The 20155-nt window shown below is 44.2% G+C and overlaps 1 protein-coding gene across 1 annotated transcript; it reads right to left on the reverse strand.

Annotated features, from left to right (window-relative positions):
- Nucleotides 1-973: 973 nt before the first annotated feature.
- LOC132761667 (zinc finger protein 420-like) lies at nucleotides 974-19850 on the reverse strand. The gene is made up of 2 exons (XM_067473239.1): nucleotides 19814-19850; nucleotides 974-5071 (listed from the first exon to the last, which is right to left on the reverse strand). The coding sequence occupies exon 2, from the start codon at nucleotides 4902-4904 to the stop codon at nucleotides 3384-3386; it is 1521 nt and encodes a 506-aa protein (XP_067329340.1). The 5' UTR covers nucleotides 4905-5071; nucleotides 19814-19850; the 3' UTR covers nucleotides 974-3383.
- Between the last annotated feature and the right edge of the window lie 305 nt (nucleotides 19851-20155).

A 20155-nucleotide genomic window follows, 5' to 3' on the forward strand; every position in this document is an offset into this window, starting at 1 on the left:
ACCTCACTACCTCTGAGGATGCTTGCCATAGATGCAGGCGAAACGTCAGGAGAAATGCCTCTAGAACATGGCTCTATAGCCCGAAAAAACCCACAAGAACCTAGCGATTCGTTAATGGCGGACGCGATTTCCCAATGCGCTAAAAACACCTCCAAACAGGACAGGGGGAACTTCTGAAATTCAGGATGAAATTAAAATACATTAAGTTAGTAAAAATACAAATTAAAATCACTTAAAATTAATAAAATAATAAAATGATAAAATAAAATAATAAAATAAAATAATAATAATAATAAAATAATAATAAAATAATAAAATAAAATAATAAAATAAGTAATAAGATAATAAAATATCTCCAGGAGGAGGAGGAGGATGGGGAGGAAAGGCAACGCTGGCACCTTTTCTCTCCTTCTTTGCCGTCGAAATAATTACGAAAATTTGGAAAAATTGTTTCGATTCTTAATTACTCTTCACACTATTCCTGCATGGCTCAATATTGGATCGTAAGCTTATTTAAATACGAATTAATAACGACTTTAGAAACTAACGAACACGATCAAACAAGCCTACTGTTTAGGGCTTTAAAGGCTAAAGCCAGCACTTTGAATTGTGCCCAGTAGCAAACTGGCAGCCAGTGGAGCTGGCGCAACAGAGGAGTGGTATGCTCCCTGAGTGCCGCTCCTGTTAGCATCCTGGCTGCCGATCGCTGGACCATTTGAAGCTTCCGAGCAGTCTTCAGAGGCAACCCCACGTAGAGAGCGTTGCAGTAGTCTATACGGGATGTAACCAGTGTGTGGACTACCGTGGCCAAGTCAGACTTCCCAAGGTACAGGCGCAGCTGGCGCACAAGTTTTAATTGTGCGAATGCTCCCCTGATCACCGCTGAAACCTGGGGTTCCAGGCTCAGCGATGAGTCCAGGGTCACACCCAAGCTGCGAACCTGCGTCTTCAGGGGGAGTGTAACCCCGTCCAGCACAGGCTGTAACCCTATGCCCTGTTCGGCCTTACGACTGACCAGGAGTACCTCTGTCTTGCCTGGATTCAATTTCAAATTCTTCGCCCTCATCCAGACCGTTACAGCGGCCAAGCACCGGTTCAGGACCTGAACAGCCTCCTTAGAAGAAGGTGGAAAGGAGTGACAGAGTTGCACATCATCCGCGTACAGATATCGTACCCCGAAACTCCGGATGATCTCTCCCAGCGGCTTCATGTAGATGTTGAACAACATGGGAGACAGTATTGAACCCTGAGGAACCCCACAAGACAGTGGTTGTAGGGTAGAACAGGTGTCTCCCTGTTCTCCCAAATACTAAACTACAAATTATATACTATTTACAGAAGTAAAGAAAACACATCCATTCACCTAGCCGTACATCATTGGAAGCAAGAGAACATAGTTATCAGATCTTTGGGAATGTAACTACGTCACCGGAACTCTCCAAAGTTACGCTCTAGGAATCCATCATAGCTCTATGCTTTTAAATCTTACATTGTATTGCTTCATCACACAGTTTAAACTATGACAATATTTCACTGCATTTAAACCATGTTCTGACAATTACTTCTTTCAAAATAATTATGAAAAAATGTGGAAGGAGATTGAAGAAAATTTGGAAAGATGGCAAAAGTATTCAATTAACTTGGGTGGGGAGAATAGCGGTGATAAACATGATGATCTTACTCAAAATGCTGTTTTATTCCAAAATCTACTAATATTTAAAGGAGACCTTTCAAACCTTGGAGGAAGGATTTGACTAAATTTATATGGAATGGGAAAAAAGCTAGCATTGCTTACAAGAACCTAAGAGATGCCCAAGAGAGAGGGGCTTAAGTATGAATACGAATTGGGGGGCTTCAGCTGGCTAAAGGAAGGGGCAAGATTAGGAAACCCACAACAACCCAGTGATTCCGGCCTTGAAAGCCTTCGACAATACATTGTTCAAAATCTGCTTGCCCTGGCTTTGTTCTGAGGCCGAGAGAGCGTGACACAGCCAAGGTCACCCAGTGGACTTCGTGGCCAAGCGGAGATTCAGCCCCTGGTCTCCAGAGCCGCAATCCAAGGCTCCCTTTCTCCACTTCCGTTAGAGTCTGGAAGCACAATGCTTTCAAAATGAGTTAGGTATTATTACAAAGCACTAGGCTTCAGCTGGCTAAAGGAAGGGGTAAGAGTAGAAAATCGAGCTTTATTCAATCTGGAGGGATATCACCTAAGGTTTGGCTGGCATGCGTATTTATGGAATAGAAAAGATAGAATTAATAAAGTTTTCCATAGACATCCCATTAGAGTCTAAGTCTATTAGTGATTTGGAAAAGATATAAGGTGGGGACAGAACAAAAAAACCCATTATGGCATGTGTAGTTATGGAATGGATCTAGAAAAGAAGATAAAAACTAGATTTCAGGGTTGTCACAAAGGGAATTTATTAATGCAGGATAAGAGTGGGTTTTTTTTTTGTAACATTAGTTTCACACAACTTCTTTCCTTCCTTCCTTCCTTCCTTCCTTCCTTCCTTCCTTCCTTCCTTCCTTCCTTCCTTCCTTCCTTCCTTAGGTGGCACCGGAAGTTATGGGTGGGGGGTTTGGCAGTGTCATGTTGTATTTATTTGTTTACTCTATTTCTATCCCGCCTTTCTCTACCCTGAAGGGGACTCAAGGCGGCTTTACAAATGGCAACTATTTGATGTCTTTCAGAACAACAAATACATTTAAGTTAAAATTTAAGAAACTAAAAATTTGAAGAAAAATGCACCTTAAAACATATAAACATTATAATCACTATTAAAATCATGTCATCCATACTTGTAATCTGGGACCGTTCCGAAAATCATTTAATCATACATCCATTGCAAAAGGATGCATGTCTAAAAAAAGTGTCACCAACATGAAAAGTTGGCAAAGTTCTGTTTTAGGGAGTCTCTCTGGGGTCAAATACTACTGCTCTTTCCAATTTGAATTCGATGTCTATGTAGCTTTGAACTCTCAGAGAAGCTCTTTCCACACTCCATTCATTGTTTCTCCCTAGTGTGGGTCCTTTAATGCGAACATAGACTTGAATTACGAGTGAAGTGTCGTCCACAATCCAGGCATTTATAGGGTTTCTCCCCAATGTGAGTAATTTGATGTGAATGTAGAAGTTCACTCTCAGTAAAACTCTTTCCTCACTCCAGGCAGGTATCAGCTTTCTCCCCAGTGTGAATCCTTTAATGTGAATGCAGATTTGAACCCCAAGTGAAGCTCTGTCCACATTCCAGGCACATTCGAGTGAAGCGTCGTCCACAATCCAGGCATTTATAGGGTTTCTACCCAGTGTGAGTCCTTTGATGTCTACGTAGATGTCCACTGTGAATGAAGCTCTTGCCACACTCCAGGCATTTATAGGGCTTCTACCCAGTGTGAGTCCTTTGATGTGTACGTAGATTTCCATTGTTATTGAAGCTCTGTCCACACTCCAGGCATTTATAGGGTTTCTCCCCAGTGTGAGTCCTTTTATGCACATGTAGATTTGAATTATTACTGAAGGTCTTTCCACACTCCAGGCATTTATAGGGTTTCTCCCGAGTGTGAGTCCTTTGATGTGAACGCAGACTTGAACCCTGAGTGAAGCTCTGACTACACTCCAGGCATTTATAGGGTTTCTCCCCAGTGTGAGTCCTTTGATGTAAACGCAGTCTTGAACCCTGAGTGAAGCTCTGCCCACAGTCCAGGCATGTATAAGGTTTCTCCCCAGTGTGAGTTCTTTGATGTCTATGTAGACTTGAAGTATCAATGAAGCTCTGTCCACACTTCAGGCATTTAAAGGGTTTTTCCCCAGTGTGAGTCCTTTGATGTTTACGTAGATTTCCATTGTTACTGAAGCTCTGTCCACACTCCAGGCATTTATAGGGTTTCTCCCCAGTGTGAGTCCTTTCATGCACACGTAGACTTCCATTCTCAGTGAAGCTCTTTCCACACTCCAAGCATGCATAGGGTTTCTCCCCAGTATGTGTTCTTTGATGTCTATGTAGATATGAATGACGACTGAAGCTCTGTCCACACTCCAGACACTTAGAGGGCTTCTCCCCAGTGTGGGTCCTTTGATGTCTTTGTAGATGTGAACTATGAGTGAAGCTGTGTCCACATTCCAGGCATTTATAGGGTTTCTCCCCAGTGTGAGTCCTTTTATGCACATGTAGATTTGAATTATTAGTGAAGCTCTTTCCACACTCCAGGCATTTATAGGGTTTCTCCCCAGTATGTGTTCTTTGATGTCTATGTAGATATGAATGATGACTGAAGCTCTGTCCACACTCCAGACACTTATAGGGTTTCTCCCCAATGTGGGTCCTTTGATGTCTTTGTAGATGTGAACTATGAGTGAAGCTGTGTCCACATTCCAGGCATTTATAGGGTTTCTCCCCAGTGTGAGTCCTTTTATGCACATGTAGATTTGAATTATTAGTGAAGCTCTTTCCACACTCCAGGCATTTATAGGGTTTCTCCCCAGTATGTGTTCTTTGATGTCTATGTAGATATGAATGATGACTGAAGCTCTGTCCACACTCCAGACACTTATAGGGTTTCTCCCCAATGTGGGTCTTTTGATGTCTACGTAGATTTGAACTATGAGTGAAGCTGTTTCCACACTCCAGGCATTTATAGGGTTTCTCCCCAGTATGAGTCCTTTCATGCACACATAGACTTCTATTCTCAGTGAAGCTCTTTCCACACTCCAAGCATGCATAGGGTTTCTCCCCAGTATGTGTTCTTTGATGTCTATGTAGATATGAACGATAACTGAAGCTCTGTCCACACTCCAGACACTTATAGGGCTTCTTCCCAGTGTGGGTCTTTTCATGTTGCTGCAGATGATCCCTCTGAGTAAAACTCTTTCCACACTCCAGGCATTTAAATGCTTTCTCCTCCATGTCAACAGTGATATGTGTGTTGAATTGCAGTACAGATACTTGGCACTACTTTTTTCCCTTTCTTATCTGTAAGTGAAGTCAGGAATCGGCAAGATCATCACCTTGAGATTATTTCTTCCGTCTTCCTATATTAACCCAAGAGTTGGCTCCATAGAATCCTCATTTCCCTGGTGAAGAAAGAAGCAAAAGATCAGTGATGAAAGACAGAAACCTTCTTTACCTGCAAGATTTTCCCCTTTTCCCTTCATGGGTCATGTTGAAAATGGGAATACCAAGAAATGCAGACATCAGGGTCTCAAGGACATACACATATGCCAACAAAGGCAACCACTGATTCTTAAACAAGGGAAAGAATCCAGAAAGAAAAAAGGAAAGGAAAGAATAGAGAATTAATGGTAGAAGGAAAAAAGGGTGATGCCTAATATTTATCTCCCTTTGGCAAGATAAAGCAGGGTATACATATAATACTAATTCTAATAATACTACTACTAATAATAATAATTTTACTTATAACCCGCCCTCTCCCCCCGAGGGGACTCAGGGTGGTTATTATTATTTATTTATTTATTTATTTTATTTGTATACCGCTCTTCTCAGCCCTTAGGCGACTCAGAGCGGGTTACAACAGTTTAGATATACAGAATACAAAATCATTATGCATTTAAAAACAATTACTAGTATTATATTGCATTACATTACAATATTATAAATATTATATGTATATACAATATATTATATTATAACATATTATTAGAATAGCACAGGAGACAAGGTGGAACTGTCCCCTGGCCCCTCTTTCTTCGTTCTTTTATTATTAATTATTAACTTTATTTGTACCCCGCTAGCATCTCCCGAAGGATTCGATGCGGCTTACATAGGCCGAAGCCCCAAAAACACAGTACAACAATACAGTACCTAAAGCAAATTAAAAACAGTTAAGCCCCCTTCCCTCTCTCCTGAGGAATCTGTACAAGGACCAAGTAGCAACAGTCAGAACTGACCACGGAACAACAGACTGGTTCAAGATTGGGAAAGGCGTCCGGCAAGGCTGCATCCTCTCACCCAACCTTTTTAACGTGTATGCAGAACACATCATGCGAGGATGTGCGGGGCTGGATGAATGCAAAGCTGGGGTGAAAATTGCTGGAAGAAACATTAACAACCTCAGATATGCAGATGACACCACTCTGATGGCCGAAAGCGAGGAGGAGCTGAGGAGCCTTCTAATCAAGGTGAAAGAGGAAAGCGCAAAAGCCGGGTTGCAGCTAAACGTCAAAAAAACCAAGATTATGGCAACAAGAATGATTGACAACTGGAAAATAGAGGGAGAAACCGTGGAGGCCGTGACAGACTTTGTATTTCTAGGTGCAAAGATGACTGCAGATGCAAACTGTGGCCAGGAAATCAGAAGACGCTTACTTCTTGGGAGGAGAGCAATGTCCAATCTCAATAAAATAGTAAAGAGTAGAGACATCAGACTGGCAACCAAGATCCATTGCCTAGTCAAAGCCATGGTATTCCCTGTAGTAACCTACGGATGTGAGAGCTGGACCTTAGGGAAGGCTGAGCCAAGGAAGAGAGATGCTTTTGAGCTGTGGTGTTGGAGGAAAGTGCTGAGAGTGCCTTGGACTGCGAGAAGATCCAACCAGTCCATCCTCCAGGAAAGAAAGCCCGACTGCTCACTGGAGGGAAAGATACTAGAGACAAAGCTGAAGTACTTTGGCCACATCATGAGGAGACAGCAAAGCCTAGAGAAGACAATGATGCTGGGGAAAGTGGAAGGCAAAAGGAAGAGGGGCCGACCAAGGGCAAGATGGATGGATGGCATCCTTGAAGTGACTGGACTGACCTTGAAGGAGCTGGGGGTGGTGACGGCCGACAGGGAGCTCTGGCGTGGGCTGGTCCATGAGGTCACGAAGAGTCGGAGACGACTGAACGAATGAACAACAACAAAGCAAAATAAACAATAACAATAACAGTACAACGAGACACTATTAAAACTGGGCCGGCCAGAGTAGTGGGTACAGGATTAAAAGTGCTGATGTGGCGGGAGGAATCAATGTAGGATTATAAAATAAGTGCAGTGTGCGGTGTGCAGTGTTCTTGGTTCTACTAAAGTGCTTCTACTAAAGTGGTTTCCAGGAAATAACAAAAATGGCAAACATTCAATGCCAAGAAGAGCTGCGTAGCAATAAAGACGTAAACAAGGAATAAATGGTCTCAATATAACTTATAAAACCAACCAAAAATTAGCTGAGAATTAAATTAAGTAAACATAATGTAACACAAGGAGTCATACAAATTAAACACAGTACATTGAAATAAAATAGCATGCCATGTCCAGCGGGCTGAGGTAGACCAACCTGAGGATATATGCAAAAGGATATTACTCCTCTGCCTCTCCATAAGCTAGATTGCATAGATAGGTTTTTAAAAGCCTTTAAAAGGAGGAAAGAGGGGGGCATTTAGATATTTTTAAAGATTTTATCAGACAATGTAAATTATTTACTGATATATAATATCTATATACAAAGACAACCCACCACCCACAGTACCGCAACCCCACAACCTACCCGCTACATCGGTGTTTCTCAACCTGGGGGTCGGGACCCCTGAGGGGGTCGCGAGGGGGTGTCAGAGGGGTCGCCAAAGATCATAAGAAAACACAGTATTTTCTGATGGTCATGGGGATTCCATATGGGAAGTTTGAGCCAATTCTATTGTTGGTGGAGTTCAGAATGTTCTTTGATTGTAATGAACTATAAATCCCAGCAACTACAACTCCCAAATGTCAAGATCTATTTTCCCCGGACTCCACCAGTGTTCACATTTGGGCATATTGAGTATTCATGCCAAGTTTGGTCCAGATCCACCATGGCATGAGTCCACAGTGCTCTCTGGATATGGGTGAACTACAACTCCCAAACTCAAGGTCAATGCCCATCAAACCCTTCCAATGCTTTCCATTGGTCATGGGAGCCAAGTTTGGTTCAAATCCATCGCTGGTGGAGTTCGGAATGCTCTTTGATTATAAGTGAACTATAAATCCTAGCAACTACAACTCCCAAATTACACAATCAATCCTCGCCCAACCCCACTAGCATTCACATTTGGGTGTATTGGGTATTTGTACCCAGTTTGGTCCAGTGAATGAAAATGCCTCCTGCATATCAGATATTTATGATTTATAACAGTAGTAAAATGACTGTTATGAAGGAGCAATGAAAACAATATTATGGTTGGGGGTCACCACAACATGGGGGGCTGTATTAAGGGGTCACACCATTAGGAAGGTGGAGAAACCACTGCACTACATTGACTTCCATCATTTCACCTCACGCAGTTTGTAGACCTTTTATTTAACCCTTTATATTTCTAGCTCAATTAATTCCTCTTCTCTTTTATTTCTTCAGACCTCATGTCAAGTAAGCCAAAGCGAGCTTCCAGTTTCTTTCAAAAAATCCACGATTTTCAGAGATCAGAGTGAAAAGAGGGGCAATGAAGGCAGTTCCATCTTGCCTCCTGCACTGTGCTTATAATCTATATTTATGTATATAAAAATGCTCCGTGCATAATGAGTACCTTAAAAACAAAAAAACTACGGGGCCAAATGACCCCAAATTTGCCAACAAAACTCCTCACAATCCAAGGAGTGATCATCACTGAGAAAAGCCCCCACAAAACACCTTTAAATTCAAAAAAGGAAGAAGACAACAACACCCACCCACCCTCACGCTGAGGACACAGAATGAGAGTTCGGAAGCAGCAGCAGCAGCAATGTGCATACACTCTAACTCTCTATCTCCCACACACACACAACCACATCACAAGGGAAGGAGGAAGGTGCCATGATGGGGGTAATAGGGACACACAAAACTGACATTGCTTGGAAAGGAGCCCCAAAGACCATCCAGCCCAACCTCATTTGGCAGTAAAGGAAGACACCATCAAAGCTCTCGCAACAGATGGTCAACCAGTTGGAAGGGAGCCCTAAAGGTCATCCGGTCCAACCCCCTCCTTCCCTCCCTCCTTCCTTCCCTCCCTCCCTCCCTTTCTCTACTTCCCTTCCTTCTCCTTCCTTTACTTCTTTCCCTCCCTTTCTTGGGAGGGATGCACCCAAAGTCACCCCTTCCACATTGCCATGTAAAATCCAGATTATCTACTTAGGACTGGATTATATGGCAGTGTAGGCACACACGCACGCTCACACACACACACACACACACGGATGGATGTTGGATCACTGGTTGGTGATATATATATTGTCAGGATTTACAATGTATTGTAATGTAATATAGCTGAGTCCTGCACTACTAATAGGCTTCTATTGGAAATGCTGAGTCATGCATTAACTGTATATAGAACTTCATTTGGGGAATGTGTTCTGGCCTAGTCCAGGTGATTGTGAATGATGTAATCCTGGGTCTGAGTGAAGTTAATGAGTTGGGAACCAATCAGAGATTGCTATGTGTAATTATATAGAATTGTATATAAGGAAGTCATGTAGAGTGTATATTCCTCCTTGTGCTGTGATGCTGTTCATCGAAGGCTCTATATCAGTGGTTCTCAACCTTCCTAATGCCGCGACCCCTTAATACCCTTCCTCATGTTATGGTGACCCCCAAACCATAAAATTATTTTTGTTGCAACTTCATAATTGTAATTTGGCTATTATTATGAATTGTAATGTAAATATCTGAGATACATGATGTATTTTTGGGAGTTGTAGTTCACCTACATCCAGAGTGCACTGTAAACTCAAACAATGATAGATCTGGACCAAACTGGCACGAATTCTCAATATGCCCAAATATGAACACTGGTGGAGTTTGGGGACAATAGACCTTGGCATTTGGGAGTTGTAGTTGCTGGGATTTATAGTTCACCTACAATCAAAGAACATTCTGAATTCCACCAACAATGGAATTGAATCAAACTTGGCACACAGAACTCCCATGACCAACAAAAATACTGGAAGGGTTTGGTGGGCATTGACCTTGAGTTTTGGGAGTTGTAGTTCACCTACATCCACAGAGCACTGTGGACTCAAACAATGATGGATCTGGACCAAACTTGGCACGAATTCTCAATATACACAAATATGAACACTGGTGGAGTTTGGGGGAAATAGACCTTGACATTTGGAAGTTGTAGTTGCTGGGATTTATAGTTCACCTACAATCAAAGAGCATTCTGAACCCTACCAACAACTGAACTGGGCCAAACCTCCCACACAGAACCTCCATGACCAACAGAAAATATTGCATTTTCTGGTGGTCTTTGGTGACCCCTCTGACACCCCCTCGCGACCCCTCCAGGGGTCCCGACCCCCAGGTTAAGAAACACTGCTCTATATAACTGATTACGATCTAATGATTCACCGTCTTGCCATGTCCGGAGTTCGCGGTCAGGCCCTTAATTGGTTCAACTCATTTCTCCGGAACTGGAGTCAGTGCGTGGAGTACATGGATCAAGTCTCCGATAGATCCCCCCTCTTTTGTGGGGTCCCCCAAGGTGCACTATAACATCTACGTTAGACCCCTTGCTAGTTTGGTTCGGAGTTTTGGCCTGGACTGTTAGCAATATGCGGACGATACCCAACTCCTTCTGCGCTTGGAGCCGGGAGCAACGTCAATACCAGACAATTTCACCTTATGTCTGGAAGCTCTTTCGAACTGGCTACGTGCTAGCAGACTGAAGGTGAACACGGCGTGGTTTTTTTTTTTTTTTTTAATTTGTTGTGGAACATTTTGTTTTTTCCCTTTATGATTCTTTTCGCTGGGGGAGATCATCCGGAGTTTCGGGGTACGGTGTCATCTGTACGCGGATGATGTCCAACTCTGTCACTCCTTCCCACCTGCTACTAAGGAGGCTGTCGAGGTCCCGAACCGGTGCCTGGCCGCTGTGACGGTCTGGATGAGGGCGAACAAATTGAAATTGAATCCAGACAAGACAGAGGTACCCCTGGTCAGTCGCAAGGCCGAACAGGGCATAGGGTTACAGCCTGTGTTGGATGGGGCCGCACTCCCCCTGAAGACGCAGGTTCGCAGCTTGGGTGTGACCCTGGACTCATCGCTGAGCCTGGAACCCCAGGTTTCGGCGGTGACCAGGGGAGCATTCGCACAGCTAAAGCTTGTGCACCAGCTGCGCCCGTACCTTGGGAAATCTGACTTGGCCACGGTAGTCCACGCTCTGGTTACATCCCGTTTAGACTACTGCAACGCTCTCTACGTGGGGTTGCCTTTGAAGACAGCTCGGAAGCTCCAACTAGTCCAACGCTCGGCAGCCATGATTTTAACAGGAGCGGAGCGCAGGGAGCATACAACCCCCCTGTTGCGCCAACTCCACTGGCTACCGATCTGCTACCGGGCTCAATTCAAAGTGCTGGCGTTGGCCTTTAAAGCCCTAAACGGTTCCGGCCCAAGCTACCTATCTGACCGCATCTCTGCCTATGAACCCACCAGGACTTTGAGATCTTCCGGGGAGACCCTGCTCTCGATCCCGCCTGCTTCTCAAGCTCGGCTGGCGGGGACGAGAGATAGGGCCTTCTCGGTGGTGGCTCCTCGGCTGTGGAACGCCCTTCCTATGGACATTAGACTAGCACCATCTCTAATGGTATTCCGCAAAAAGGTGAAAACCTGGATGTTTGTGCAGGCGTTTGAGTAATTTAGTGCAATCTGGTAATGGAACATAGGAATGGAACAATGGACGACGAACCTGGACTACGCTTGGATGATGAGAAGATTGGGTACGGTTGTTTTTTGTAATAATTGTGCATTGTAATGGCTTATTGGTAATTTATGGATAATGTGTTAAGTCAATTGTTATAAGTTGTATGGAACCACTGCTGTTTCTACTGTTTTTACTGTTTGTGAACCGCTGTGAGTCGCCTTCGGGCTTGAGATACAGTGGTATAGAAGCAAAGTAAATAAATAAATAAATAAATTTTCCAGCAGACCTGCACCAATTCACAAGACCACCACACATCAAAGACAGGTCCCTTTCTTAATTTTGCACCTCCATCAGGATCCTGATTGTGTGGTATCTATTTTGGCCAGGAGAGCTGGAGATAGATAACATCTGCAGAACATCTTATGTAAGTTGTCCCTAATTGAAGTTGCCACTGTAAATTTGAAGCCTTTGTTCCACAGGTTTTCCCAAATCTCGAAATCTTTACTTCTCCACAGATCTTTTTGCCCATGAAATCATGGAGGTTTTTTCGCGACTAACTTCCAAGTTGTAACATAGGATATAGTTGTACAATTTATTTATTTATTTGACTTGTATACCGCCACTCCCATTTGGCTTGGAGCGGTTTACATAAGTAGATTAAAACAATACAATTTGCTTTAAAATAACAGTAAGAAGCGGGAAATAGAATCATAGAATCAAAGAGTTGGAAGAGACCTCATGGGCCATCATCCAGTCCAACCCCAATCTGCCAAGAAGCAGGAATATTGCATTCAAATCACCCCTGACAAATGGCCATCCAGCCTCTGCTTAAAAGCTTCCAAAGAAGGAGCCTCCACCACACTCCGGGGCAGAGAGTTCCACTGCTGAACGGCTCTCACAGTCAGGAAGTTCTTCCTCATGTTCAGATGGAATCTCCTCTCTTGTAGTTTGAAGCCATTGTTCCGCGTCCTAGTCTCCAGGGAAGCAGAAAACAAGCTTGCTCCCTCCTCCTCCCTGTGGCTTCCTCTCACATATTTATACATGGCTATCATATCTCCTCTCAGCCTTCTCTTCTTCAGGCTAAACATGCCCAGCTCCTTAAGCCGCTCCTCATAGGGCTTGTTCTCCAGACCCTTGATCATTTTAGTCGCCCTCCTCTGGACACATTCCAGCTTGTCAATATCTCTCTTGAATTGTGGTGCCCAGAATTGGACACAATATTCCAGATGTGGTCTAACCAAAGCAGAATAGAGGGGTAGCATTACTTCCCTAGATCTAGACACTATGCTCCTCTTGATGCAGGCCAAAATCCCATTGGCTTTTTTTGCCGCCACATCACATTGTTGGCTCATGTTTAACTTGTTGTCCACGAGGACTCCAAGATCTTTTTCACACGTACTGCTCACGAGCCAGGCATTGTCCCCCATTCTGTATCTTTGCATTTCATTTTTTCTGCCAAAGTGGAGTATCTTGCATTTGTCACTGTTGAACTTCATTTTGTTAGTTTTGGCCCATCTCTCTAATCTGTCAACATCGCCCCGAGTTATTCACCCGCCGAAAGCTTGTCGGAAGAGAAAGGTTTTACAGGCTTTCCGAAAAGCAAGTAGGTCTCGGATGGTTCGAGTTTCAACAGGCAAGGCATTCCATAAATAAGGGGCCACACTCAAGAAGGCCCTCTGCCTGGTAGATGACAACTCCATTCTGCCAAGCAGCAGGGAAATCACATTCAAAGCACCCCCAACAGATGGCCATCCAGCCTCTGTTTAAAAGCCTCCAAAGAAGGAGCCTCCACCACACTCTGGGGCAGAGAGTTCCACTGCTGAACAGCTCTTACAGTCAGGAAGTTCTTCCTAATATTCAAGTGCAATTTCCTTTCCCGTAGTTTGAAGCCATTGTTCCTTGCCCTAGTCTCCAGGGCAGCAGAAAACAAGCTTGCTCCCTCCTCCCTAGAATCATAGAGTTGGAAGAGAACTCATGGGCCATCATCCAGTCCAACCCCCTGCCAAGAAGCAGGAATATTGCATTCAAATCACCCCTGACAGATGGCCATCCAGCCTCTGTTTAAAAGCTTCCAAAGAAGGAGCCTCCACCACACTCCGGGGCAGTGAACATGAGGAAGAACTTCCTGACTGTGAGAGCCGTTCAGCAGTGGAACTCTCTGCCCCGGAGTGTGGTGGAGGCTCCTTCTTTGGAAGCTTTTAAACAGAGGCTGGCTGGCCATCTGTCAGGGGTGATTTGAATGCAATATTCCTGCTTCTTGGCAGAATGGGGTTGGACTGGATGGCCCAGGAGGTCTCTTCCAACTCTTTGCTTCTATGATTCTATGAGTGGACAGGGAGAGAATGCGGGTTGGGTGTGGGGAGTGGGCCCCAAGGCTGCAACATTCACAATTCCTTGGCACAAACAAGGCTTCTTTCCTCTGACCCTGGAGATCCCACAGATATTCTGCACACCCCACTCGCTTGACCACCAACTGAACCTCTGAAGATGCAGCAGGTAAAACCCTCAGATACCTGCAGATACCTCAACCCTCAGATACCTGCAGAGGCAACTAACCTTTAAGAGTAAGTAGTGCACTGTGACCTCACTGAGCCAATGATATCCTGTAGAGCAGTGTTTCTCAACCTGGGGGTTGGGACCCCTGGAGGGGTCGTGAGGGGGTGTCAGAGGGGTCACCAATGACCATCAGATAACAGTATTATCTGTTGGTCATGGGGGTTCTGTGTGGGATGTTTGGCCCAATTCCAATGAATGCTCTTTGATGGTAAGTGAACTATAAATCCCAGCAACTACAACTCCCAAATGTCAAGGTCTGTTTTCCCCAAACTCCACCAGTGTTCTCATTTGGGCATACTGAGAATTCGGTCATATGGAATATTCATGCCAAGTTTGGTCCAGATCCATCATCATTTGACTCTACAGTGCTCTCTGGATGTAGGTGAACTACAACTCCAAAACTCAAGGTCAATGCCCACCAAACCCTTCCAGTATTTTCTGTTGGTCATGGAAGTTATGTGTGCCAAGTTTGGTTCAATTCCATCATGAGTGGAGTTCAGAATGCTCTTTGATTGTAGGTGAACTATAAATCCCAGCAACTACAACTCCCACGGGATAAACTCAATCCCCCCCACCAACCCCACCAGTATCCAGATTTGGATATATTGGGTATTTGTGCCAAATTTGGCCCAGCGAATGAACGTACATCGTGCATACCAGATATTCACAACAGCAGCAAAATGACAGTTATGAAGTAGCAACAAAAATAATTTTATGGTTGGGGGGTCACCATAACACGAGGAAGTGTATTAAGGGGTCGTGACATTAGGAAGGTTGAGAACCACTGCTGTAGATGCCTTCACAGTCCTGCTAGGATTAGACTGCAGAATCTGCTTAGTGAGAAGGGAGATGAAAACATTCACCACCTAACAGTAATAATACAGTATATTGTATGCTACTGATACAGAAGATAAGGCTTTTATTTACAGTACTGCATGCAGTTTGCTGGCTCAAGACATGTCAAATGCAATGACTTTAAAATATTTGGTTTTAAAAGCCAATTATTGGCCAAAAGCCTTTGTAAATAGCTGGATAAATCTGGAAAAAAAGTCTGAATTCAAATAATGCAACGTATGCCATTGCCTTATCAAAATCATTTTAAGGATATGTCAGAAAGCTGGGAAAGATTCCTGCAGTTTTGATGCCTGTGTAGGTATGGGGAGAAGTTGCTGTCTATTTTTAGTTTAGGTTCCTGTGGGTTTTTTCGGGCTATAGGGCCATGTTCTAGAGGCATTTCTCCTGACGTTTCGCCTGCATCTATGGCAAGCATCCTCAGAGGTAGTGAGGTCTGTTGGAAATAGGAAAATGGGTTTATGTATCTGTGGAATGGCTGGGGTGGGGCAAAGAGCTCTTCTCTGCTGGAACTAGGTGTGAATGTTTCAACTGACCACCTTCATTAGCATTTGAAGGCCTGGCAGTGCCCGGGGCAATCTTTTGGTGAGAGGTGATTATTATTATTATAACTTTATTTGTACCCCGCTAGCATCTCCCGAAGGACTCGATGTGGCTTACATAGGCCAAGGTCTGGGTCTTGTGTTTACTGTCTTTTCTGAGAACATGGGGGGGGGGGGGAGGAAATGACAGGAAAATAGGGGGAAAGGGTTTTCCCTCCTTCAACCCCTTCCCCCTTGTGAAAGGAGCTGTCCTTCTTGTCTCCTGCACTGGGCTTGTAATATAATATAATATTTATATTGGATTGTTGTAGGTTTTTCCCGGCTATATGGCCATGTTCTAGAGGCATTCTCTCCTGACGTTTCGCCTGCATCTATGGCAAGCATCCTCAGAGGTAGTGAGGTCTGTTGGAATTAGGACAATTGGTTTATATATCTGTGGAATGGCTGGGGTGGGGCAAAGAGCTCTTCTCTGCTGGAGCTAGGTGTGAATATTTCAACTGACCACCTTCATTAGCATTAGCAACAACCACCATGTCAGACTACACAGAGAAGCCATTGAATTCCACAAGCATGTGGACAATTTCAACAAAAAGGAAGAGACCATGAAAATGAACAAAATCTGGCTACCAGTATTAAAAAACTCTAAAATTACAACAGCAAAATAGCAGAGAGGAAACAACCAGGCACATCTTAACACCTCTCAACAAAAGATTTTCCCAGGCTCAGGCAGGCCTTCAAATGCTAATGAAGGTGGTCAGTTGAAACATTCACACCTAGCTCCAGCAGAGAAGAGCTCTTTGCCCCACCCCAGCCATTCCACAGATATATAAACCCATTGTCCTAATTCCAACAGACCTCACTACCTCTGAGGATGCTTGCCATAGATGCAGGCGAAACGTCAGGAGAGAATGCCTCTAGAACATGGCCCTATAGCCCGAAAAAACCCACAAGAACCTAGTGATTCCAGCCATGAAAGCCTTCGACAATACATTATTTTTAGTTTCTTTTTTTAATTGTTATAATTATTATCTCTTCTGATTAGTACAGGAGAGATTATGCTTTCTTGCTTTTTTTAAAAAAAAAAAATGTTGACATGTACTTGGGACCTCCAATCTCCACCATGTTCAGGTTTATTATATTGCATAATTGTATTAGATGCTTGAGAACATGCTGTTTTTTCCTCCAGTCTCAGCTACACGAAGGAAAGCAGGCAAAACGTCAGGAGAGAGTGCTGCAGGAACATGTTCGCCATACAGCCTGAAAACACTCACAGGAACCCAGTGATTCCGGCCATGAAGGCCTTCGACAACACAAGAATAATAACAACTATATTGTCGAAGGCTTTCATGGCTGGAATCAATAGGTTCTTGTGGTTTTTTCGGGCTATCTCACTACCTCTGAGGATGCTTGCCATAGATGCAGGCGAAACGTCAGGAGAAATGTCTCTAGAACATGGCCCTATAGCCCGAAAAAACCCACAAGAATCTAATAACAAACTCTGGCATAGACACTGAGAACTGGGAAGCCCTGGCCCTTGACTGCTCCAGCTGGAGGTCAGCTGTGACCAGCAGTGCTGCAGGATTCGAGGAGGCACGAGTGGAGGGTGAAAGAGAGAAACGTGCCAGGAGGAAGGCTCGTCAAGCCAACCCTGACCGGGACCGCCTTCCACCTGGAAACCAATGCCTTCACTGTGGGAGAAGATGCAGGTCAAGAATAGGGCTCCACAGCCACCTACAAACCCACAAAAATAGTCATCAAGGAAGACCATCTTACTCGTCCAACGAGGGATCGCCTAAGTAAATAAGTAAGTACTTCCTAAGACCATTACAACTGCCAACAATGATGGATCAGAACCACAATTTACACAGAGAGCCGGCATGACCCACTCTACATCCTGGTGCGGCTTGGAAGAATTTGACAATGGATGATGGGACTTGCAGTCACTTCACTCACTTCCTGAGACCCTCACCAATGACTGATCAAGACCAAACTTGGCACACAGAGTCCCCATGACCCACTCTACATCCTGGTGCGCTTTCGAGGAGGACAGACCATGGATGATGGGACTTCAAGTACCTCCACTCCCTTCCCAAGACTGCTGCAACCCTCATCTAATGTCCAATCAAGACCAAACTTGGCACACAGAGCCCCCATGACCCACTCTACATACTAGTGCAGATTGGAGGCGGATGGACCATGGATGATGGGACTTGCAGTACCTAAACTTACTTTGTGAAACCACTGTGACCCTGAACCAATGACTGATCAAGACCAAACTTGGTATACAGAGCCCCCATGACCCTATCTACATTTGGAGGAGGGTGGATCATGGATGATGGGACTTGCAGTACATTCACTCACTTACTGAAACCACTGCGACCCTCATCCAATGACTGATAAAGACCAAACTTGGCACACAGAGCCCCCATGACCCACTCTATATCCAGCTGCTGTTTAGAGGATATAGTACCTTCAAGTACCTTCACTCACTTCCTGAAAACAATGCAGCCGTTATCCCATGACCAATAAAGACCAAACTTGGCATACAGAACCGCCATTACCCACTTTCTCTAATAAGCTAGTATATAAATAAAAATGTAATGTTCGTTTGTGAGATTAACGTAATGAGGGATCGCCTTATTAAGTAAAGAGCAGAACTCAAACACATTGTAAACAATATAAAAACTCCATAAAATACACAGACGAAAAGGACGCACAGTGAAACGTGTTTCTACATAATCTATATAAATAAAAATGTAATGTTCGTTCGTGGGATTAACAGAACTCAAAAACCACTGGACGAAGAGACACCAAATTTGGACACAAGACACCTAACAACCCAATGTATGTCCTTCACTCAAAAAATGATTTTGTCATTTGGGAGTTGTAGTTGCTGGGATTTATAGCTCACCTACAATCAAAGAACATTCTGAACCCCACCAATTATGGAATTGAACCAAACTTGGCACATAAAACTCCCATGACCAACAGAAAATACTGGGAGGGTTTGGTGGGCAGTGTCCTTTGGTTTTGGAGTTGTAGTTCACCTACATCCAGAGATCCCTGTGGACACAAACAATGTTGGATCTGGACCAAACTCTACACGAATACTCAATATGCCCAAATGTAAACACAGGTGGAGTTTGGGGGAAATAGAAGCTTGACATTTGGGAGTTGTAGTTGCTGGGATTTATAGCTCACCTACAATCAAAGAACATTCTGAACCCCACCAATTATGGAATTGAACCAAACTTGGCACATAGTTCTCCCATGACCAACAGAAAATACTGGGAGGGTTTGGTGGGCAGTGTCCTTTGGTTTTGGAGTTGTAGTTCACCTACATCCAGAGATCACTGTGGACACAAACAATGATGGATCTGGACCAAACTCTACACGAATACTCAATATGCCCAAATGTAAACACAGGTGGAGTTTGGGGGAAATAGAAGCTTGACATTTGGGAGTTGTAGTTGCTGGGATTTATAGCTCACCTACAATCAAAGAGCATCCTGAACCCCACCAATTATGGAATTGAACCAAACTTGGCACATAAAACTCCCATGATCAACAGAAAATACTGGGAGGGTTTGGTGGGCAGTGTCCTTTGGTTTTGGAGTTGTAGTTCACCTCTCTCCCCTTCTGAGATCACTGTGGACACAAACAATGATGGATCTGGACCAAACTCTACACGAATACTCAATATGCCCAAATGTAAACACAGGCGGAGTTTGGGGGAAATAGAAGCTTGACATTTGGGAGTTGTAGTTGCTGGGATTTATAGCTCACCTACAATCAAAGAACATTCTGAACCCCACCAATTATGGAATTGAACCAAACTTGGCAAACAGCTCTCCCATGACCAACAGAAAATACTGGGAGGGTTTGGTGGGCAGTGTCCTTTGGTTTTGGAGTTGTAGTTCACCTACATCCAGAGATCACTGTGGACACAAACAATGATGGATCTGGACCAAACTCTACACGAATACTCAATATGCCCAAATGTAAACACAGGTGGAGTTTGGGGGAAATAGAAGCTTGACATTTGGGAGTTGTAGTTGCTGGGATTTATAGTTCACCTACAATCACAGAGCATTCTGAACGCCACCAATGAAGGAATTGGGCCAAACCTCCCACACAGAACCCCCATTGGGCCACAGCAATGCGTGGCAGGGGACAACTAGTACATATTAAAATCAAAACAGAAGGCTCAGAGTTTGAAACCTGTGCTGAGAACGGGATGGGAAGGTGAAGGCGGAGGGAGAGAGAGAGAGAGTCCCAAATCCTCACCTTCTGCTTCTTCTCCTTCCTGGCAGAAATGGCGTCACCAAGGGGGCGTGGCCTGGGTGACGTCGGCGTCTCTATGACACCAAAGGGGCGGGGCCTGCCCGACTGGATTGTATATTCCAACATGGCAAGAAGGAGAAAGGGGAGGGGGGCACACTAGATGGTATTTAGAGTCCCTTCCAAACCTCATATAGCAGTGTTTCTCAACCTTCCTAATGCCGTGACCCCTTAAAACAGTGCCCCATGTTGTGGTGACCCCCCAACCAAAAATTATTATCATTGCTACTTCCTAATAGTAATTGTGTTACTGTTATGAATCATAATAGAAATATCTGAAATGCAAGA

The sequence above is a fragment of the Anolis sagrei genome, chromosome 1 (assembly GCF_037176765.1).
Source record: "Anolis sagrei isolate rAnoSag1 chromosome 1, rAnoSag1.mat, whole genome shotgun sequence".
Lineage (NCBI taxonomy): Eukaryota > Metazoa > Chordata > Lepidosauria > Squamata > Dactyloidae > Anolis > Anolis sagrei.

Excerpts from the sequence above, each read along its gene's own strand:
- LOC132761667 (XM_067473239.1), bottom strand. The coding sequence starts at position 4,904 with ATGGAGGAGAAAGCATTTAAATGCCTGGAGTGTGGAAAGAGTTTTACT.